Source organism: Antedon mediterranea, chromosome 7 (genome assembly GCF_964355755.1).
Source record: "Antedon mediterranea chromosome 7, ecAntMedi1.1, whole genome shotgun sequence".
NCBI lineage: Eukaryota > Metazoa > Echinodermata > Crinoidea > Comatulida > Antedonidae > Antedon > Antedon mediterranea.
Window position 1 is genome coordinate 8,040,821 of NC_092676.1, and position 25,368 is coordinate 8,066,188.

Here is a 25,368-nt window from a genome sequence, read left to right on the forward strand (position 1 = left end):
TAACATTGGATATCACCTAGCAAATAACGCGTGTGCGCAGCACGCGCAGTTTGCGTACATGCGCGGATGGAAGGGGAATGTCCCCACACACAGCCACAGCAGCCGAGAGAGAAGAATGCGGGATGGGAGGTGGGTGTTTTAGTAGGGTGTTTTTTAGGTTTTCAGAATGGTAAACAAAATTAAGTGAAAACTGAAAATAAGTGTAACTCAAGAAAAGATAAATGATGTCCTTCTTACACTTAATCACATGTGATGTCATATACAGTAGTCAATAATGAAATTTTATTTTGGCGACTCATTTTTAGATATACTGTAGCTGCTATAATGTTTGTCCTTAGCGCCCTCTATAGTATAATGAATAATGTTTATTGTTGCCAAGCAGTACATGTACGCTACACACACCACACTTCGTAGTATAGTGTACGGCGGAAGTTTTCTGCTGATGGAAAGAAGAAATTAATTTTTAAATATTTGGTATGTAGGGTTATGAATTAAACAATATTTATTCAAATAATACATTTCTTATTATCTATTATAACATAAGCTAGCCTTCTTAAAACAAGGTTATCCTAAACAAGCATCAATAAAGGCTAGCTACTAGGCCTAGAGGTAGCCTGCCTATTCTTAGCCTAGCCTACTAGCCTAGCCTAGGCCTATACTAACTAGCTAGGCCTTAGAGGCCTATCTATCCAAGCCCAGCAGCAGGCCATCATCCTAAATTCCTAATGGCTATAGTAGTAGGCCTAGGTATAATTGTATGCGTTTGTAATAATAATACATTTATATAGCGCCATTTCAATAAAACTGTTCAAAGCGCTTTACAATACAATAGCATATAGCCTAGGTAGGCCTAGCTAGTATTACAATTCAATTAGGCCTAGGCTAGGCCTATTTAAATCATTTTTATTATATGCTAGCCTATATTATTAGGCCAGGGAGATGTACATCTTCCTAATTAGTCCTAGGCCTAGTATTGTTTTTGTAATTTTTTTCTAGTTTGTTTAACAGAAATCATAAAATAGGCGAAACCAAGAGGGATCGAAGGAGAACACGATGCCATCCATTGTAGAAATTGAGAATAATGATCAACAAGAAGAGATCACAATGAAGGAAAAAGGTATCAAGGAGGTTCCTGCTGTAATACCAGTAACAGAAAATAAAACAGATGAAGAGGAAAGGAAACAAATGGAAGAAGAAAAACAAAAAGATAAAAATAAATATCCCAGGTAGGTAGGCTAGCTCACTCACTGTCACAGGACTGAGGTGAACTACAGTATATAAAAATTACTCTATTTAAATACAACAATTTATCAATAATAGTTTTGGTTAACTTTGAGATATTTTTTTGTGTAGAATCACAGAGAAGGCCTTAAAAGACCATTGCAAGGCAAATGGTCTTTACAGAACGCCAGAGCTTAATGATGTGCTGTATCTCCATTATAAAGGTATGTTTCTTCAATTAAACAAATTAATTCAATATTGTTAGGATTGATATTCGTCCTAAGCAAGTAATTGTGTATTAAATAACGGAACAATTATACACTTGTCCACTGTATGACCCACTATAGACCCCCCAGGAAAGGTACATCTTTGGTGCATCATTTAAACTAATTATTGACGCAGTACGCCAAAAAATCACTTTACCATCCACCATATCATGAACAACAACATGGGTGAATCAATATTGGTGCGTTATGGTCACTTAAAGGTAAGTCACTTTTTTTAAACGCATAAGGTCTGACACACATTGGACAAATGTCGCACCTCCCCAATTTTGGAGCAGAAACAACCAGTCAAAAAGAATATTGAGTGAGTGGCCAAGCGGTTAAGACAGTGGAACTGTAGTACCTTGCCATATTAATATCGGCATGGGTTCAAGCCTCACTTGCTCCATGGTTCTGGTGGTAGAACGAGTCTTCTCGGATAAGGAGTGTAATAAGTGTACACATCTGGCTCATGTGCACTTAAAAGAACCTAGTACACCTTTCAAGACGAGTAGGGGGTTACCCCGGTGTACTAGTATACATACAGCCACTGTCACTCTCATCTAGAGGGCCCCTTGATTGTCAGCATACGCTGTTTAGGGTCACCCTCTGTAAATAAGGTGAAATAAAATATATATATGAATGAGATCCTGATAGGGAATTAGAAGCACATCTTGCAATGCCAGCTAAAAGTTGCACATTTACATCCAATACAGAGATTAAAATGGTGGATTGATTGAAGATCATGTAACATTCCTAACTGTTAAAAATAAGTAGGAAATGAAGTAATAAAAATGGTTACATTTCTCTTGTAGGTTACACAAAGCTTGAAGGTCTTGAGAAATATACTGGCTTGAAGGCAGTTTACCTCGAGTGTAATGGGTTTAAGACAATTGAGAACCTGAGTAACCAGAAAGAGCTGCGATGTCTGTTCTTGCAGCAGAACCTGATTGACAAGCTGGAGAACTTAGAAGACCTTCAGGTGTTGGACACTCTCAATGTCAGCAATAACCTCATCACAAAGATCGAAAATCTTGGTAATGTTATGTATCATTTTTACTCGGGGTACCCAAGTCTAGGACTCGTTTTTTTGGAAACATGACCTGCCCATGTCCACTTTTTTCTTTTCACAGTTTCGAGTATGTCTTGAATATCGGTTTGCTCCCTGACAAATTTATTGCTTTTCCTATCTTTATAGGTGATGTTCAGCATACTCCTTTCACTTTATGATTAAATTACTTATGTTGCTCGTATGTCCTTGTTGTGTCTGCAGTTTATCAACCATTAAAAGTTTTCTTATTTCATTTTTTTAGGTTGTCTTCCTGTTCTCAACACCCTCAACATTGCTCATAATAAACTTGTAAAAGCCGAAGATATTGAACATTTAAAAGAATGTAAAAACCTTAGTGTTCTGGACATGTCACATAACCGACTCGATGATCCAGATATTTTTGATGTACTTGGAAGTATGGAAAGCCTGGTAAATATATATTTTTGTACTATAATAAGTATTTGTGCTATCATGTTCAAATTTTAATGATGCGTTTTAGCTGATAACAGTACATTATTTAACATTACTGTACATAGCGTTAGATTCAATCCGTAAAAGTTTTATTTTGATAAACATTTTTCCCTTTTTTTTTCAGCGAGTTTTAAACCTGATGGGAAATCCAATTATCAAACACACAAAGAATTATAGAAAGACACTCATCCTAAAAGTGGTTTGTACATTTTTTTGTGTCAAATATAAATTTTTTTATTTTGTGAATTCTTTTTCATCTCTTGTCTATCCAAATATTCCATGATATTGCAGAGAATATTTTACTGTACTACTTTATATAACATGTTGTAAAGGATAGGGGTCCCTCTTATTATTATACAGTACCATTAATTCAGTAGCATTAATATGTCAAATATTTAAAAAATTATACAATTTATAGTGTACAACACTTTCTACTTACAGAAAACATTAACATATTTAGATGACCGGCCAGTATTCCCCAAAGATAGGGCCTGCACAGAAGCATGGTAAGTTTACATAGCATGTGATTCAGGAGTGTTTTTCATGATGAATATTGATATTGTTCATGCATATAAATTAATATAAAGTAAAAAATTGTTTACTGACAGATATCGCTTTTATTGCCTTGGAGTAAAAGTGTAATGTAAATAATTATTTTGGTCCTGTGTATATATTGTACATAGCAAGTGAGTGGCCGAGCGGTTAAGACAGTGGAACCATAATTACATAACCATAACATCGGCAAGTGATCGAGGCTCACTCGTTCCATGGTTCTGGTGGTAGAACATATATAATATATATAAACCATAGTTCCATTCCAGTGTACACATCTGGCTCATGTGCACTTCAAAGAGCCTAGTACATCTTTCGGGACGAGTAAGGGGTTACCGCGGTGTACTAGTCCACACACAGCAACTGTCACACACAGACACTGACACATAACTGGGCCATCTGAAAGAACAGTCTTTGACTGCAGAGGTCACCAGTATAAATAAATAAAAAAATTGTTTTAAATGTGCACGATAAAAATTCTTGGGGCTCACCCAGTATAAAGAAGAAATCAATTTCAAAATTTAATTGTGTCTTTGTTACCTAGTGCATTAAAAAATGAAAATCTTTTTTAGGGCAATAGGTGGTCGTGAGGCTGAGAAAGCTGAAAGAGAAAGATGGGCTGCAAAGGAACAGGCTAAAATCCAAGCTAGCATTGATGGTAGGATGATTATTATTATTATAATTAAATTATTATCTTAAATTTACTGTAATATATAATGTTAAACTTGATATTTGAATGATTTATTATTTAGTAATAATATTATTTTATTTAGGGATTCATTTAGAGATTGTCTTTTTAAACTATTTTTTTGCCACTTTATAAGTAACCATGTTTCGATTTTGTTCTTTCACTCTTTATATCGTGCAATGTATATATATATACCTTAGGCAAAGAACATTAATTCTAAACCGCCCGGTGATATACTGAAATTTAATTAATTAATTTGAGATGATAAAGATGAGGAAATCTGTGAGAATGTGAAAAAGTCGCCCCAACCAAGTCTCGGACCGCCTGCTTGGTATGCAGATGTCCTAACCATTAGACCACTGGGGCTTTCATGGTATTGTTCAAACTCGATTGGATAGCGACTCTTTAACATTCTTGGCGTGATACGGCGGAACAGCACTACTCCTCAGTTGTACACACGCAATGTATATATATATATATATATACATTATGTTTTTGTATTGTGATTTTTATTAGCAAGTTTTAAGAGTTTTTATGTATGTTTTTAACCTTTTATTTGTAAAAACTAGATCAATGTAAAACAGGTGCTACATCTATACCCGATATGTTTTTATCAATTATGTTATAAATTTACAGTATTTTAAATAAATGGTAATTTTCATTTCCTTTTGTATTTAAGCTTTGACTGAAATTAGAAGACGAGCAGAATTGCTGAGAAAAGAACGGGAGGAGATTGCTGAGGTATGTTATTGCATTATTTAGTGGTATAGATATAATTTATTTTTGAGGTACAAATGTAGGTAGGAGTGCACTCCATTTATGACAATTAGGGAAGAAGGGAAATGACCATTTAATAGAAAAGTCAGATAAGGACGATGTGCACTTTAAAGAACCCAGTTCATCATTCGAGACAAGTAGGGGGTTACCTTGGTGAACTAGTAAACAAAATAGCTCCTGTTCAGGGGGATACCATGTGCCAGAAGACATAAAATAAAAAAATTAAATTTAAAAAAAATGAAATTTTTAAAAAATCACCGGCAGTCAATCATGCATATCTGCAGTTACATAAGTTACATAACTAATGTTTTGTCTTCCAGGCAAATGGTGATACAGGACCTAAGCCAGTGGTTGCACAAGAGAAGTTCTACCCACCAGATGAAGATATCCAATTAACATTTGATGTCAATTGCAAAGGTAGGTAATCTTTCTTAGTGACTTCTTTGACTGTGGTGCTCAGCGTCCCAAATTCTTCTTACAAGGTGAAACCATAATTAATAATAGACATTTTGTTATGAAGTAGACCGTCATGCGCACAAGTTAATGAGCTTGTCGCTGACAGCCTAATTTACATTTAAAAGTCGGTGACCAGCATATATAATTATTTTAAAGCACTTTAGCTGTATTTAATCTTTGTCTTTTCTGCTTTAAATAATTCCTTTATGAAACAAACTATCTTGATGTATTTTATTCAGAATGTCTTGAAGATGGTGCATCAAAGGAACCAGTTTTCATAACAGAAATGGACGATGATGTTGAAACCATCAAACTCCAAGATGAAAAGATTAACATTGATGTAAGCTATCATACGGCTATGTTTCAAATATGGAAATACCATCACTTTGTAATAAATACAGTAATACCAAGTGTGATGAAGCAAGGCAACACATAGATTGCCTTGGTTCAAGTCCCTGGAGTACGAATTACTATATAATAACTACAGTAACAACACTGTAGCCACATTTTTCTTCAACCAGAATTAAAGTATTTGGAGCTAAAAATCAAACCTGAAAAAAGTTGTTTGTAGTGTTATACATATATATTACAGTAAATTGTTCCCTTGGAATTTTGAATGGTTTTGTTTTTTTTAATTACAGGACCTTCCAGATTTAGAAGAAGTGGAAATAGATATTCAAGATACAGCACCTAAAGTAAGTCTTGTAATAACACTGTTTTTGCTGTACAATTGAACTTTATTCTTTGATTTATTTAAAAGAAATAATATACAATTTTGGTTATTCCAGGAATGTTTCCAACCCGTTATTCAAATATTAAACGAAGATGAAGAGTTACCAACACTGAAAAAACCCATCATAGAGGAGCTCCATGCCAGTGAACCCATCACAGAGGAGATCCATGCCAGTGAACCCACACCAGAAAACGCTGCAGAACCTCTGTTCACAAAGAGAGAACCAATTCATGATTCATCTCTGGTTGATCTTGATGATGGCAGTACAGCATTAGACAGTCTCATTATTAATCCTCATGAACCACAGCCAATGAGAAGAATGTTGATTGAGGAAATTAGTTGTGATGACGGTAGTAAAGTTGTAGATGAAGGAGTTACAGAGCCAAAAGGGAAGTTAATAGTGGAGGAATTAGTTGATGATATGTCACAGAGCAATCAAACGAACAAAGGTAATATTGCCAGTTGATGTATATTACAAAATTCTTCTCTATATGACAGGAGAAAATTGATAACCTAATGCTTTCACAGGTGCAAAAAGTAACGACTTGTAACCAGGTTTTCATCGTGTGAAGAAAATTTTCTGGAAATTCTCCTAAATTTCACAAGAGACCCCTGTCAAACCTCGGGAGATTACCAATCAAATAGCATGCAACTACGCTTTCCTTCCAATTAAAGATTCCATACGTACTGGTACTTAAGAAAATTTGATGACATCTGTTCTCAATTCCACCCTATAAATATATATATGATCTACACTAGGATTTAATAACTTGTTTAGGCAGTAGGGTATGTTCCTCAAAAAAATAAGTTTTTCTTTTCTTCAATTTCAGATGATGCCAACTGAAACTAGAGGCCAAGATTTGGGAATTAGCATCCAATGCTGGATCAACGTTTGATTTAGTATGAACGTTAAAAACTGTCACTGACATAAATATAACCAAACTAGCCCTGGTGGACTCGCCAAATATACTTCATACAGAAGCTTATATTGATACAAGAGAAATATGTACAAGTGGTGCCATGATTCCAAAAATATACAGCTAGCCAAGCACTTAATTATTTAAAATGGAATGATGAAGGAAAGAGTAATAAAACAGAAGTTGGTTCCTATCAGATACAGTTATATGAAGAAAATAGTACATTATTAAATTTATTTAGGAAAAGGGTAAAAACACAAATACCTTGCTTATCTTATTTGAAATATAACGTCATTGGTTTGTAGTTATCGATTTATAGAGGTTTTATTAAATGTATTTAAATATTGTTATAATTTAACTATTAATTTTGTTGTTTGTCCTAAGCTTGGTGGTCTGAATGTTGCGTGTTCTATTTTGGGGAAACTGCCTAAACAAAGACAAATATTTCGGGAAATTGTATATTGAATAAATAACAGTTTCATACATTATTGAAAAAAAACATTTATTTATACTATAGCACCAGCTTTCACTTGAGACCCGTTCATTAATTATTCATTAATCAATATCAGTTATAATCAACAGAAACTGATTTTTCTTCAGATCGTTATTTTGGTATTTGAGTAGAAATATTGTTTTGCTATCACCTAATTTGCATAAATCTTAGGTCTTGAGGTAATTTACACACTACTTCAATTTTAATCTTTTAATACAAAATTTAACGTTTTTAATTGATACTTAACATTAATGTTATTAATTTACATATAAAATTTATCTACAACTTCTTTAAGGTATGATAGCTTGGAATGTTGAAAATGTAATTTATTCATGATGTACAGTACATAAAGTATAAAACGTGGAAGGAATGAGTATTAATGATTAAAGAATAAGTATTGTTTAAAAAACAACAAAAGAAAGGAAAGAACCGGTTGCATACGGCATTCAATAATAATTTAAAAGTTGAAAATGGCTATTGATAAGGCTATGATATAAGACAATTAAAAAATGTCACTGTCCGACCATAAACCATAGCAAATCATTGAATCTGAGGTGTTTATTTTAACTGAACATATTCACTAACAATACTCTTAAGGGTCTTTCACACCTGTTCCAGTCTGGCGCCGTCTAATCAAATTGAACATCAATGTTTCGTTTTTACGCAATTGACATATTGATTGGAGCATAGCCGCGTCATGGAAACTAAATCTTGACGTTCGACTTGATTTGCCGGCGCCAGACTGAAACCGCGTAGGACTGGAACCGTGCCGGAACAGGAGTGAAAGACCCTTTAAACATATTCCTCAAGAAACATTCATTTCTAATCCTCTGTTAATACAATCTTTAGTAATGAATCTTACATTATACAGGTAGTGTTGATGCTGGTGGGGTATTAGCATTGTAACCTCCTTCAATCATACTCATTTCCATGTCGCATCTCTCCGACGCCATCTTACAATCGTCTTGTATTGACCCACTGTTGGTCATGCCATTAACTCCCGAGTCAATGGGCTGATTATGACCAGAGATTGAGTTAAGGCTTGGCATATTATTACATTCACTAACTGGAGTTCCCAAGCGATGGTCACTTTCTGGAAGTAAAAGACTTTCTTGTGATATATCCATTTCATTCTCTGGACAGAAGCTCATATCAACTGCACTCTCTTTACCTAAAAAGCAACCGTCATCATTTTCTGTTAAACTATTCACTGGAAAGCTAAATTCTTCATTGTTTTCATTACATTTTGCCATTTCTGAAAAGTAGTCATTTCTCATGGTACTTGTCAGGTACTTCTGAACAGCATTCAAATGGCAACCAACATCGTTGTCTGACAAACTATTGACTGGAAAGCTACATTCTTCTCTCTTCTCTTTTGGCACTTCTGAAAAATAGTCTTTTCTCATAGTACTTGTTAGGTACTCCTCAGCTGCATTGGTGTCACTGTCAAATGTATCTGGTGATGCGTCAAAGTCCAACATGCTAGCATCAACTTGCGACAGTTTCCGTTGATTCTCATATCCTGTGGTTGCGGAAGAAGCCATCTGCAAGTCTTGGTGCTCTTTATCACTAACTTCCCTTTTCTCTGTATTACTGTCCAATACAGGTTCTATTGGTAGTAACATTTCTGGCATTAATACTTCCTTTGATAATTTGCTGACTGGTGTCTGCATGTTGACTTCTTTAAGATATTTGTTGGTGGTACAACCAGCATGTCTATCCAACACTGTCATCAGGTTTAGCTTAGCTACGGCACCTCTTGGAAGATTGCCTGAGTTTGCCACTTTCAGATTTGATTTTTTTGGCATTGATCCAAATTTATTTTCCTTACCTGAAAAAGAATTCCCAAAAAGACCACAGATAACCAATTAATACCAGTAGTCTTTTGTTGATAAGTAAACCATAATAGCTATATTTTAGTGAGTACAGAGAGTCAGTGAACTAGCAGTGGACTAAGAACAACTACCTGTTTTCAAGTGGACTATTTTATATGGTGTAATAAAATTCAAATAATAACTGTTTGTTTACCTTTACCACTACTGCCTAATGTTGATACATTGCCTGAGAAGCAAGGAATCGGTGATATTCCAGGAGGTGGTAGGTAGAACTTAGTCTTTCCACATGGTGTGTTTTCTATTGGATGCATCCACACTGTATATAATAATGTATTAATATGTTAATATTACACTAAATATAATATAACAGCTGAATAAATTTGAATAAGAAAAAATGTATCTTCTTGAGATATGTAGCTAGAAAATACTAATCTAATCACATATTTTGTCACCTAAAATTTGATAGTGCAGACTATTCTAGCGCTTTAGATTTCACAACAGTGAATATGGATGGTACAAGACCTTTAACCAGTACTAAATGTTGATAATGATATACAATAAAGCGATGTGGAAGTTTTTAATTGAATATCGGGTGGAAGCAACTTAGAGTACACTTCTGCTGAGCACATCTACATCTACACTTTTTCATAAGAAGTTTGACAATTCTGGGCATGATGCTTTGATACTGCAATGTTCCATAATCTTTTGGATACAAGGTTGTCTTTTTGTTTATATAAATGTAGGGCTGATTATGGATAGCACTGATCTGCAGTCTGTAATATTTTGGCAATACAAAGGGTCTATTAAAAAAAAAAATAGATATTTTCACTTATGGCCATTTGTTACAGTTCTTCAACTCAACTCAACTCAACGTAAACATTTATTTTCTTTCTTTCATTCAATAATAAAACAACTGAATAAGGTATTAAAAAAAGTAAGTACGAGTTACAAATAATACATTTCATTAATATAATATATAAACACGACAGGCAAAGAACATTAGTTCTAAACCGCCCGGCGATATACTGAAATTTTAATTAATTAATTTGAAACGATAAAGATGAGGAAATATAATATAAATATATAGCCTATATAGACTATTTTTAGTTACACACATATATAAATATACATATTTATATATATAAACAAATCAGGCAAAGAACATTAACATTAATTTAATTATTTTATTTATTTGTATATATATGTATATATGTACACACACACCTATATATATGTATATATACATATATACATACATACATACACACAAACTCATCAGACAATAAACATTAATTCTAAACAGCCCGGCGATATACTGAAATGTTAATTAATTAATTTGAAACGATAAAGATGAGGAAATATAATATAAATATATAGCCTATATAGACTATTTTCAGTTACATATATATATATATATAAATATACAATATTTATATATAAACAAATCAGGCAAAGAATATATAAATATATATATACAAATATATATAAATCCAAAGACAAATAACTGAAAAAAATGACAATGCTGTGGGTATCAGTGGCTGGATCTCAATGGAGATACAAAAAAAGCGAAAAACTAAATCAAAACGATAAAGTAAACAGCCAGAAAAGTTAGCAGAGCTATATACATACACACACACATACATATATACAAATCAATTGTGTTGCATAGCACTGTGTAAATCAATATAAATAAATAAATAATTTTATTTTTTCTTCACAAGCTAACCTACCTCTGTTATTATCTGAAAGATTCTCAAGCAAGTCCATCTTTATTGGTGAAATTAGAGGAGAGTCAATATCTGACGATACTAACGAATGATACTTTTTAGAAGATGGAGTTGATTTTGGACTGGATGAAAATTGACTCTACAGCAGTAAAGAAAACCAAAAATAGATATTGATAATAATACATTAGTGTGAACCAGACTTTATTATGGTTTCAGAGTTGGAATGGTGTTACAGAGTCTATTTCACACTAAGAAAAATAGAGTTTATCTCTGAATTATTATCTCCAAACCTGTTTGGTACAAAATATACTATACATCATCTATAGCTTAGATATGAAATAATATTTTAAAAATCTATATACAGTATCTGTATAAAATTCTTTACGTTAAACTATTGATAAATGCGTAGGTGTGCGACATTTCGACTTGTCAACAAATCTTCATCTGGCAATGACTATAATGTTAGTGGTTGCTAAGATAAAATCTCGAAGGACAGTACTTGTGGAGTAGTTTATGAAATAGGATGTCTAAGCTGTGAAGCTGTATATGTTAGAGAAACTGGAAGAAAGTTAAAAACCAGGATGGAAGAACACAAGAAAGATTGAACATTAGCAACTTGAAAAACAGAACCGGATCATATGAACAGATTTAGCCACACCCCAACTGGGACATAACAAAAATATCAGAAAAAAAATGCACAATACTAAAAGAATCTTTATGGATCAGAAAAAAACAAATGTACCATGAATAGGGATGACGGTGGGTTCTCGCTTTCTCACATATGACCAACTCATTTCACTTGTAAACCAAGGTTACTAGTGGGGGCGCTGCTGTACAACTAGCAAAGCTAATCCTAGCAACCACTAGTCATTGCCAGATGAAGATTTGTTGACACGTACATATTTATTAATGGTTTAACGTAAAGAATTATTACAAATAAAAATTAAAAATAATAGTTGTGTTGTTTTACTTAATAGGCATATATTCATTAACATAAATACTAATAAAACATGAGAAGAAGGATATTTTTAACAAATTTATTTCTTTATTCGATTTTCTCAAGAGTTGGGTGATAATATCTACAATATTGCATTGTTTAGTTTAGTTTCCACAATTTCAATTAATGACTGTATCACATATCTTTCCTCAATACAGCTGTCATGAATTACATTTAAAACAAATTTCATGTCATTCAAATTTGCAAATGCACTTTCAATGTTTCTATCGATAAGGAATATTTTTGCTTGTAAATACAATATGAAAACTACAGTGTTTATAACAAATGCTCTATCAAAATGGTTGACAAGTTCAAATATATCCTTATCAACAGCCCAAGAGGTACCAAATTTGGTAGGTGGTGTTACAGACACTTTACAGTCTACAACACATATCTTTGTCTCTTTTTATTTCATCAAGTACTGGTTCAAACTTTGCCAGCATCTCCATCAATTTTTCATGTTTACCCATTAAGTAATAATATTTAATAACATTAATTTGTGTACCTACACATTTGTGGTCAGTCCAACCATCAGGGTACACAAGGTTTGATCCTAATGTATAATAGGCTAATGGCTTTTGCATATAATTATCTGAGAATTGATAAGAGGGATGTGCTTTCTGTAATGCTGCCAATAATTGTGTATATTCATCACCGAACATACAACATAAATTATGTATAAATATGATCCTGTAACCTTTTGGTACTAACTCATTAATACATGCTAAGATTGAAAAAAGTATATTGTCATTGGAATGGAGGTTAAATAAATTAACAAACAATGTAGATTTCTCATGTTGAATTTGGTCTAATCTTATTCCTGAAAATAGTAATGAAGTTAAACAATATAATTGTTTCTTAACGTAAGCATCATCACATTGCCGTACAAATTTAATAATAGCACCAAGGGCAAGGGATTCATTTAGTAGGGTAGACTTCAGACTTGTAAAGTCACTAAAACTATTAGTCTTTGGCAGGTTCAGAATCTTGAGAGAAGCATCCACAAAGTTACTATTTTCAACTGCGCTGACACTTTGCACTACGCTACACCAAAGATGTCTTTTAACTTCTATTAACATAACTATCACATGGTCACAATGTCCATTTGATAAATGTCCAATTAAATTTTGTTGAGGAATGAAATAATGAGGAAGGTCTTTCTGTTGATAGCAACGTATCAGCCAATCAAGTGTCTTCCTGATTAAGTTCATAGTGCTATGACCTTTAGAAGGAACTGTCTCACACATCCAAAAGCAAGCTGTCTTGATGAAGTAAGAACAGAATGGTGTTGGTGGATCAGATTCACTGTACAAATGAATATGTTTTTTTTATGGCTTTAAGAGCACACATGCACCTGGCATATGGTTCACAAAGTTCAAAACAGAGTTCTCTTTCAGCTAGAGAAAATGATAATCGCCATTCAGTATCTTTTGATGTAGTACTTGGGTGTCCTATACCAACAACAAGAAGTTCAAGATCAGAAATTTTCCTTAATAACTCACTTGATGGCCAGTTACTTCGTCTTTTTCTTGTGAAAAAATCCATGGTAGACAACGGCCATGACTGGCATTTCAAACATAATGTCACATCTTGCACACGTCTAGAATTACTATAGGACAGTTCAAACGAAGGACCATGTCTTCTCATTTGTTTTATTGAATCATGTTTAAACAGATTTATAAAATCATTGATCTCTAAATACCCATTACCAGCAGTATCTAATAAGGATATGAATGACTCAAGGTTGTTGCTGTTTTATTTTAGGCTTCAAATAAACTGGTTCATTTGGATTCTGCTCAGCTATTACATAACCACCATTATGATACATCCTTTCTGGTTCAAATTGCCACAACACAATGGAAGTATTTCCACCACTGCACATGATATCTTGATCTCCACAAACTCTTTTAGGCATTGCTTCAAACATACTTCCCACATAATACAGTTGAACTGGCAACTGACAACAATTTCTAAAACCAACATCTTATAATTTCTGTTGAATTCTACTGTAAGCAATGCTAATATACTGAGTTGACATAAAGCTTCTAAGAAGCTTAACTGCAATTTGATCAACGTCTTCTTGGTTTGATTTATTCACCACATGTCTGATAAATCTGTGTTTAGCAATATTCCTAGTGTCAAAAGTACAACAATACTTGGTAGAAGTACCATTATTAAACTCGACTGCATAAGCATATTTTCTACTTCAGTTATTGAAAACAACATCCTCAAAAATGCAAAACAATGGAAATGGCAGTTAATAAATACAAATTTGGATTGTTCAAAGCAACAACTCCTTGCCAAAGTCTTCCAATATAAACTAATTTTGTACCAATATTGTAGATATTAAAACAGCTATATACAAGTATGGCATTATTAATATGCCCTTTGTAAATCATTGAGTTTTAACCATCTAGTAGATTACAACATACTTCCAGAATGTTCTATTCTATTTTGTTTCTATATGTTGCAGACACTACAGTCTTTTATCAAAAATACCAGAATAAACAATTGGTACAAATTATGTAAAATAACACATTCTGAAAAAGATTTTTTTTGTAAACTCTACAAAGTACTGTATAATTTATTTGTTTAGTTTTAGTAAGTGTTATCCAACAATAATACTTTTGCAATGAACGTTAGTGCTTTAATATTATCTCCATGCATCAAGGTAAATAAACTATCAGATTAATCTGACTGGAAAGAATTACTAACAACATACTAGCTGATTTGGATTATCTCAAGTCTAAAACAACAAATCCTCATTATTACATGAGTAAGGATAAGCAAAATAAATAGCAATAAACCCTTTCACTGCGTATACCCAGTACTAGACGAACCTTTTGCCCACCAAACAACACAAAAATAATTACAAAATTATTTCATTTATTTTTTTTGCAATTTATTAAAATCACATTTTTTTCTTAAATAAATATTACGCACATACAGTAGTACTGTCAGTGTCTACACTATCAAACTTTATGTCACAAAAAATGTGATGTGCCCATATATTGACACAATATTTGGGCATATTATCACTACGATATTTGGGAATTTTGTCAAACTAGTTTGATAGTGTAGACAGAGTTGAGACAGTATACTTTAATTCTCACAAGTTGGGAGATACTGTTTACAATATTGCTTTGTTTTTTAGTTTAGTTTCCACGATTCCAATTAATGACTGTGTAACTTTATCGTCAATAACGTCATTGATTCCTATTAAACAAAACTTCATTTCATTTAAATTTGCAGATGCATGTTCAATGTTTCCATCTTCAAGAAATATTTTTGCTTTTATATAAAATATGAAAATTATTGGATTCATGCTAAACAGTGTACGAGAACTCTTAACAAGTTTACATACATCCTCGTCAATAGCCCAAGCAGTAGTGTCCAAATATATTGTACGATCTATTGATATTTTTCTAAGTTTATTCAATAGATCTTTGTCTCTTTTTATTTCATCAAGTACTGGTTCAAACTTTACCAGCATCTCTTTCAGTTTTTCCTGTTTACCCATTAAGTAATAATATTTAATGACATTAATTTGAGTACCTACACATTTGTGGTCAGTCCATCCATCAGGGTACACAAGGTTTGATCCTAATGTATAATATTCTAATAGCTTTTGGCAATAATTAGCAAAATGTTCATAAGAGATAATGTGCTGAAATGCAGCCAACATCATTGTATATTCATCACCTAATGTACAATACAAATGATGTATAAAAATGCTGCTGTAGCCATTTGGTACTAACTCGTCAATACATGCTAACACTGATAAAAGTATATCATCTAGTTTGAGTTTTAGTGCTTCAATTGGATGAAATCCAAGATTCGACATACTGTACATGCTAGTAGAATTAAATCAAATGCTGAAAAATGTAATGTAGTTAAACGATTTAATTGTTTTTCAACATAAACATCCTTTGTCTTCAGTAGCAATTTGTTTATAGCATCAAGTGCAAATGGGTTCTTTAGTAAGGTACTTTCCATTCTTGTATAGTCTGTAAAACTATTGGTCTTTGGGAGGTTCAGTATCTGCAGACAAGTATCCACAAAGGATGTATCCATAACTGCTATACCAGACATAACTTTACACCAAAGATCTCTTTTAACTGCCTTCAATAGAACTATCACATCTTCACAGCGATCTTTTGGTAAATGTCCAATTAAGTTTTGTTGAGGAATAAAATAATGAGGAATGTACTTATGTTGGTAGCAATATATTAGCCAATCAAGCGTCTTCCTGATCAAGTACATAGTGCTATGACCTTTAGAAGAAATCATCTCACACATCCAGAAGCAAGCAGTCTTGATGAAGTAAGAACAGAATGGTGTTGGTGTATCAGATTCACTGTATAAATCAAGATACCTGTTCTTTATTGCTTTAAGGGCACACATGCACCTGGCATATGGTTCACAAAGTTCAAAACAAAGTTCTCTTTCAGCTAGAGAAAATGACAATCTCCATTAAATTTCTTTTGACGAGCTACTTGGATGACCAACACCCACAACCAGAATTTTAAGATCAGAAATCTTTCTTAATAACTCACTTGATGGCCAGTTATTTAGTCTTTTTCTTGTGAAAAATTCTTCAGAAAACAACGGCCATGACTGGCATTTCAAACAGCATGTCACATCTTGCGTATAGTTATCATTATAGGATACTTCCATTGAAGGTCCATGTCTTCTAGGTGTAGTAGAGGCATTAACTGGATTGAATCTGCCAGCCTTTATAATCTCATTGGTCACTATATACCCCTCATCATCAACAATATTGATTAAGGGCGCATGCAAAGGTATGTTACTGTTTACTTTAAGCTTTAAATAAACTGGTTCATTTGGATTCAGCTCAGCTATTACATAACCACCTTCATGATGCATCCTTTCTGGTTCAAACTGCCACAGCACAATTGGAGTATTGTTAAAAATTAACATGATATCTTGATCTCCACAAAATGTTGCAGGCATTGCTTCAAATCTACTCCCTACATTATACTGTTGATGTGGCAGCCATGATAACTGTTGTCTGAAAGCAACATCCAATATTTTCTGTTCTATTCTATTGTAAGCAACGTCAAGAAATTGAGAAGCCACTGTCCGGTTAAGAAGCTCATTCGCAACTTCATCTACATTGTCTTGGTTATATTTATCAATACATTTCAAGTTTAAGAGACATTCTATTATCCAAGGTCCAATAAATAGTACATATACACCTGTAGTTGTTTCCAATAATGTTTTGCATAGGTAGAATAGAAGTATATCAACAGTAATCTTAAACAGTGCATAAATATACTTGTTTTGAAGAATTCTACAAACAGCAGAAACTGCTTCAATTATAGTAAACATATTCACAAAGGCAATACAAATGGAAAATAAATGTTAATATGAATTTTTCACAATCTAAATTTATTTGGCACAACTTCCAAAATGCTCGTTTGTTCTATAAACAGGTATAATATGGATGGAACTGTGGATTTTATACAGCTTTATAATATAGGTATTTCATGTTAACCTCATTGCTAACTCCTTTTGATGCATGATATTCTTTATTATGAAAACAGTAGCATACTGGTATCCTAGCACACTAGTATTGTTTGGCTATAAAAAGTTCAGTCTGACCCCTAGTTTAAGATATTTAAACAACATTTTTTCCCCAGAAGAAGTCTGTATTTTAAAATACAGACTTCTGGAGAAAAAAAAGTGGTTTTTTTTTTAATTTTATATTATTTTATGTATCAAGCAGACTTTTACTTTTAATTAATCTATGAATGAGAAAACTATTAACACACATTTTTCATATATCCTTTGTTTAATTCTCCAAAATTAGAAAAGAATACAGTATTTGTCATTTATCCTATAATGGAAAAGTGATTTTGATTTGAATAATAATCTAGGTTTAAATAATTGAGCTATTATCAATAATGAGAGATAATTTCTTGAAAAGGTATTACTCATAGGATAAGCAGAATATAAACAAGACTGAAAATGAAGATTAAAGAAAGTGAATGAATAATTTTTTTTGCACACATATTTTGTTTTTCAAACGTTTGTATTTACATGAAATAAAGTCTGTCTATAGTCTTTAGAATTGTATGTACTACCGGTAGTACCCTTTCTTACCACCTATGAAATTTGGAATTTATAACTTTAAACTTTGCCAACCATAAATTAAAATGTCACTGATCTTGATCTGCCAATGCTTTGTTTAATTTCGTTTCTATGATTTTAATTATTGACTGTGCTACTTTCATACCCCATCTTAATTTAAAACTTAAACAAAACTTCATGTCATTTACATATACAGATGCACCTTCAATGTCTCCATTTTTAAGTATTATTTTTGCTTTTAAATATAATATAAAAATGATTGGATTCATCCAAAATCCACAAGAACAATTTTTGAGAAGTTCAGCTATTTCTTCATCAATAGCCCAAGGAGTAGTACCAAAAATCATCTTTTTTAATACCAATACTTTTCTCAGTCTACACCACATTTCTTTGTCTCTTTTTATTTCATCAAGTACTGGTTCAAACTTTGCCAGGATCTCTTTTAGTTTTTCATGTTTACCCATTAAGTAATAATATTTAATCACATGAATTTGGGTACTTATAGATCTGTGGTCAGTCCAACCATCAGGGTACACAAGCTTTGATCCTAATGTATAATAATCTAATGGTTTTTGCATAAAATTATCTGAGATATGATAAGAGGGATGTGCTTTCTGTAATGCTGCCAATAATTGTGTATATTCGTCACCGAACATACAACATAAATTATGTATAAATATGATTCTGTAACCTTTTGGTACTAACTCATTGATACATGCTAAGATTGAAAAAAGTATATTGTCATAGGAATGGAGGTTAAGTAAACTAACAAACAATGTGGATTCCCCATGTTGAATTTCTTCAAACCTTAATCCTGAAAATTCTAATGCAGTTAAATAATATAATTGTTTCTCAACGTAAAGATCAGTCCCTTGCCGTACCAATTTAATAATAGCATCAAGCGCAAATGAGCTCTTTAGTAGGGTACACTTTCGACTTTTAAAGTCATTAAAAGAAGAAGCGTTCATAAAGTTACTGTTTTCAAGTGCGCTGACACTTTGCATTACATTACACCAAAGATGTCTTTTAACTTCTATTAACATAACTGTCACATGGTCACAATGTTCATTTGATAAATGTCCAATTAAATTTTGTTGAGGAATAAAATAATGAGGAAGGTATTTCTTTTGATAGCAATCTATCAGCCAATCAAGTGTCTTCCTGATCAAGTCCATAGTGCTATGACCTTTAGAAGGAACTGTCTCACACATCCAGAAGCAAGCTGTCTTAATAAAGTAAGAACAGAATGGTGTTGGTGAATCAGTTTTACTATACAAAATAAGATGCTTTTTCATTGCTTTAAAGGCACACATGCACCTGGCATATGGCTCATAAAGTTCAAAACACAGTTCTCTTTCAGCTTGAGAAAATGATAATCTCCATTCAGTATCGTTTGATGTGCTACTTGGGTGTCCAATATTAACGACAAAAAGATTAAGTTTAGAAATCTTTCTTAATAACTCACTTGATGGCCAGTTATATAGTCTTTTTCTTGAAAAAAATTCTTCAGAATACAAGGGCCATGACTGGCATTTCAAACACACTGTGAAATCATGTGTATAGTTATCACTATAGTTACCACTAAATGATATTTCTATTGAAGGACCATGTCTCCTTACAGGATTGATTAGATTATAGTCCGCTATTAAATAATCGGTCACTATATATCCATCCTTAACCATTATTAAGGACTCGTGTACAGTTCTATTGCTCAATACTTTAAGCTTTAAATAAACTGGTTGATTTGGATTCTGCTCAGCTATTACATAACCAACCTCATGATACATCCTTTCTGGTTCAAATGGCCACAGCACAACAGGAAATTCCAACGATGTTACCATGAAATCACTATCTCCACACGTGCTTAGAGGCATTGCTTCAAACGCACTCCCTACATAATACTCTTTAAAGGACATATGATAAAATCCTCTATAAACAACATCTGATACTTTCTGGTTAATTCTACTGAAAGCAATGTGAAGATATCGAGATAACATCATGTTTCTAAGAAGCAGAACTGCAATTTGATCAACGTCTTCTTGTATTGATTTATTCCTCTTAGATATTGCACTACTTAAGCAAATACGAATAATTATTCCAAATGCAAAATATACAGTACATAGTAACAGCATACTTAATATAATCAGCATAAACAAATCTTTTACAGTTAATAAAAGCATACTGAAAAAGACAAAACTAAAGGAATAACTTGTTTGCCACTCCAAATGTTTGTTCCAATATAAACGTTTTGGTGGACTTTACAATACAGCTATATATAGAACTGCTTCAATACAACAATGTAAATTATTTAGTAAAGTTTGACTATAGAATTACAATAGGTTCCATAGTAGTAAAGTATTATCCAGCAATAATACTTTTGCAATGAACATTGGTACATATAATAGTATTATTCAAGCTAAGAAAAACCTGCCATTATTTCCTGTCAAGGTTAGCAGATTTGCCATCCTAACACTGTACACTTCTTGAAATAAGTTTTTTTGTGGCCCGAATTTTGGCCACGATGGCAGCCACAGATTGCCATCAGAATTTTTATGGCTGCCAAATTGATATAAACTGTATTTATAATGCCTATTAAATAACCTTTACAAACATTTTAGAGTAAATATACCCTCCTGATCACATATTAATTCAGTATGCGACTCAAAATCCAAGATTGCCATCAAAATTAAAAATGTCTGCCAAACTGATCTACAGTAAATTGTATTTATAATGCATACTAGAATGCCTGTCTAAACAGTTTTGAGACAAATTTATATACAACAGGGACAGAACATTAATTCTAAACTGTTCAGTTTAATTAAATTAATTAATATGAAACTATCTGAGAAAATCTGTGGAATGACAAAAACTATTCGCCCCATATGCAGTATATGCATAGCACACTCGTTGAGTTTGTGCACTCTTTTGTGTTCATAATCAGTGTACCATGTCCCACATAACTGTCTCATCTTATTGTGTCCTGCGGTACATATCATTTCGAAACCTGAGCTGCACTGAAAAGATTTATTTATTCAAGACAGGGGGTGGGGTCTAGGTATTGGAAATGATGTTCTATGTGGGCTGCGTTCATTCAAATGATATTCAATGTGGGGGGAGGGGGGTGCTGGGCAAGTTTATTCGAGGAGGGGGAATTTATTTAAAGCGGGGCATTTATTCGAATAAATACAGTATATTAAATAATATCACTATTTCTGGTGTTAAGATTTGAACTTTCACATTACACAAGGTATAATGTACATTTTAAATCCTTCATAATTTATTGTAATACAGTATTAATATATTTAACTGAGCATTCTTGTACTTTTTGTTACTGTATACCATTCCTAGTGTACATGCCAATGAGGCAGATGTTGATATGTTTTTGTTTGTATTTTAATAATGTTGACTCCTATTTGTTCACTCATGTCTTATTCACCCAACAATAGGCTACGATCAAAACAGATTGTAATTTATTTTTAATGATGATTTTATAATCTATATATAAATTATGGTTAATTCTGACATAGGCGAGCACAATGCAAAAACTTCGGTACAAATCTCCGCCTTGGATACCTACCTTATCTATCTCAGATGTACCGCGAAACATAGATTTGATAACATTGGTTTTCACATCGACGCTATTGTTCCATATTTCTATCTTAGGAAGATATTATAAAGGGTTTTATAAGAAATTTTCTGATTTCAATCGGTAAATTTTAACTCTACGCGCGGTAGAAGTAATTTCCGGGTTCACGGTAAGGTGTTGGTTTCAACTACCTGTTTCAACTAAGTTGGCCGTTGGTGCTTGGTGGCGATAGCCATTTTGGTTTTTTGTTTATTTTCGGACCGCGCGTGTGAAGGTATAGTAGTACATAAAGATCAAATTAAATACATTTATGAAACATAGGAGTAAATTGTGGGAAATAATTGTATAAAATTACATTACATCGAGAGAATTGATGATAAGAGCTTTTGTTTTGAAATTGAATGAAACCCCGATAGCCGAGTTGTTGAGTAAGCTGCCAGGACTTTATGTATACTGTGCGCTATCTGTGTCCCGTCAGGACTTCTGTCCATGTTGCAAGTCGTCTAAAACGTCTTCCTTCTTAGGCCACTGTGTCACGGAATAATGTATTAATTATACCAATTAGGATGGTATTTATTTGAATAAACGCCCGGAACACCTCCCCAATAAAACATCAATTAAAATAATTATCTCTTATCTATATGATTTACATGAGGATAGGCAAAACATAACATAATTAAACAGTATTGAAACATGAGAAGAATGATACTTTGAAAAAATTTATCTCTGTTGTCAATTTTTTTGGTACAGTATCTACAATATGGCATTGTTTAGTTTATTTTCCACAATTTCAATTAACGACTGTGTCCTATCTTTTTCCACACTATCGTCATAAATGAAATTTCAAATAATCTTAATGTCATTTAAATTTGCAAATGCACTTTCAATGTTTCTATCCTAAGCATTATTTTTGCTTGTATACAATATGAAAACTACAGGGTTTATAACAAATGGTTGATGTAAATTGTTGACAAGTTCAGATATATCCTTATCAATACCATCAAATCGTATTTGTGTTACAAGTACTTTTCTCAGTCTAAAACACATCCTTGTCTCTTTTTATTTCATCAAGTACTGGTTGAAACTTTGTCAGCATCTCCAAAAATGTTTCCTGTTTACCCATTAAATAATAATATTTAATGACATTAATTTGTGTACCTACACATTTGTGGTCAGTCCATCCATCAGGGTACACAAGGTTTGATCCTAATGTATAATAAGCTAGTGGTTTATGCAGAAAATAAGCATGTAAACCAACAAGAAAAGTGTGCTGTATTATTGCTAATAATTCTGTATATCCATCACCTAAACAACAACATAAATTATGTATAAAAATGATTCTGTAACCTTTTGGAACTAACATGCTAAGATTGAAAAAAGTATATCATCTAGATGGAAGGGGCGTCTAGAAAACTCAGATCTCCGATATTATATTTTACAAATATTTGATTTATGTACAATTAACCAGATATTATATTTAAATTTCATGCCTGTACCTGAGCTTTAAGATATTTAAAGAAATTTGTATTTTCCAGAAGTCTATATTAAAATACAGACTTTTAGTGAAAAAAATCTGTTTTTTTCACGCTGCTGCTCTAGCCAGCTACGTCTCATGAGGACTACTAATTCAGAAGCTAAAGCAAGCAGCAGTTATAGTATCTAAGGCCGACAGTTTTGCAACTTTGTAAACTCGACTTTAATTTATAGATCCCAGCTGCTGGACCCAAAAAATTTCTGGAAAAGAGAGCCTATGAGGGCTCACGGTTGAATGATTTTGGATTCTCGCTCTATGATTGGTTGACGCGAATCAACAGACTGAGAAGAATTTCTCACTTGTACCGCCATGAAGTCACGTTGTCTCTAGATGGTATTCAGTTCAATGCCAAGCAGCGTTTTGTGTAATATTTCTTGTTTAATTTTTTTATTATTTAATTGTATTTTATGTATCAAACAGACTTTTACTTTTAATTAATCTATTTAAAGAGAAAAATATTAACACACATTTTTCACATATCTTTTGTTTAATTCTCCAAATTAGAAAAAAAAACAGTATTTGTCATTTATCCTACAAATTGAAAAGTAATTAAACACTGATTTTAATTTGAATAATAATCTAAGTTTAAATAATTAAGCTACAGTATATCTCACCAATGAAAATTATTAAAAGTAAAATACTCATTATTATAAAGAAAGTAAACATGAATAATATTTGTATTAACTATTACCACATTGACATTCCCTTTTAAAATCAATGATGCTTGAAATACTGAAAACATCTCCACCCTTAGCTTTTCACTGTTACAATATATAATTTGTTTAATACACTGAAATGGTATCAAAACATAGAAGAATCTTTGGAAACAACTAGATACTAAAACCTCTAAAATGGGCTAAGTTGCTCACCATTAGCGTGATGGTGTTGGATCCTGTTGGATCCTGTGATCAGCCTAACACACTGAGCCACACCCATTAGATTAGGTTTCAGCTTTGTCTAACTTAATTTACCTTGTACAACTTCAATCAATGACTGTGTCACTTCTCGTTCCCTCATCGAAAAACATACATCTAAACAAAATTTCATGTCATCTAAATTTGCAAATCTCCTTTCAATGTCTTCATTCTCAAGCAAAATTGTTGCTTTTATATAACATATAAAAAATATTGGGTTTATACAAAATTCATTGTGTAAGTTGAGAAATTCAGATATATCTTCATCAATGAACCAACCAGTAGTATCAGAGAATTCTTTTGCAACCCATATTTTTCTCAACCTACATAACATATGCCTGTCTCTTTTTATTTCATCAAGTACTGGTTCAAAATTTGCCAGCATCTCTTTCACTTTTTCATGTTTACCCATTAAGTAATAATATTTAATCCTATTAATTTGTTCACCTATGCATCTTTGGTCAGTCCAACCATCAGGGTACACAAGGTTTGATCCTAATATATAATAAGCTAATGGCTTATGGAGGTGATTATCAAGATTATGACAGGCATTAGGCTGTAATGCTGCTAACAACATTGTATATCCATCCCCTAACGTACAATACAAATGATGATTAAAAATGATGCTGTAGCCTTTTGGCACTAACTCATCAATACATGATGAGATTGAAAATAATATGTCATCTAGTTTCTGTGTTTCTAATGAAAGAAATTCATAATCCTTTAATTCAACCAATTGCAAGATTGGAAAACGTAATGTAGTTAAAACTGTATTTACTTTCATGCTTATGTAACCATTTACTTTCTCCGTCATTTTTATAATATCCTTAAATGCAAATTGGTTCTTTAGCAATTTAGACTCAAGTCTTGTAAAATCACTACTATTGGTTGTTGAGATGTCCTTTTCCAGGAAAGTACTCATAAAGGGATCATTATCAATAGCAATACTTGATATAACTCTACACCAAATATCTTCTTTAACTTTCTTTAAAAAGACTATCACATCTTCACAACGTTCCTTTGATAAATGTCCAATTAA

The 25,368-nt window shown here is 32.6% G+C and overlaps 2 protein-coding genes across 3 annotated transcripts in view; one reads left to right on the plus strand and one right to left on the minus strand.

The window, feature by feature from the left end:
- Positions 1-173: 173 nt before the first annotated feature.
- Positions 174-7,886, plus strand: LOC140054042 (dynein axonemal assembly factor 1-like). Of its 2 annotated transcripts, none has more exons than XM_072098860.1 (14): positions 174-474; positions 997-1,226; positions 1,354-1,445; positions 2,300-2,521; positions 2,798-2,964; positions 3,131-3,205; positions 3,448-3,512; positions 4,131-4,216; positions 4,926-4,987; positions 5,344-5,440; positions 5,719-5,819; positions 6,121-6,174; positions 6,268-6,661; positions 7,043-7,886. In XM_072098860.1, exons 2-14 carry the CDS (start codon positions 1,054-1,056, stop codon positions 7,054-7,056), a joined length of 1,602 nt encoding a protein of 533 aa, XP_071954961.1. In that variant the 5' UTR covers positions 174-474; positions 997-1,053; the 3' UTR covers positions 7,057-7,886. The 2 variants fall into 2 exon arrangements, with proteins under 2 accessions (XP_071954961.1, XP_071954962.1); XM_072098861.1 differs by having other exon boundaries at positions 383-474; positions 1,009-1,226.
- The window catches only part of LOC140054043 (uncharacterized), a 46,328-nt gene continuing 28,836 nt past the window's right edge, over positions 7,877-25,368 (minus strand). Inside the window, exons 2-4 of the mRNA XM_072098862.1 lie at positions 11,188-11,323; positions 9,651-9,773; positions 7,877-9,453 (exon numbers count right to left, since the gene is read on the minus strand). Coding sequence (XP_071954963.1) covers positions 8,486-9,453; positions 9,651-9,773; positions 11,188-11,323 — 1,227 coding nt within the window. The 3' untranslated portion in view covers positions 7,877-8,485. The remainder of the gene's footprint in view (positions 9,454-9,650; positions 9,774-11,187; positions 11,324-25,368) is intronic.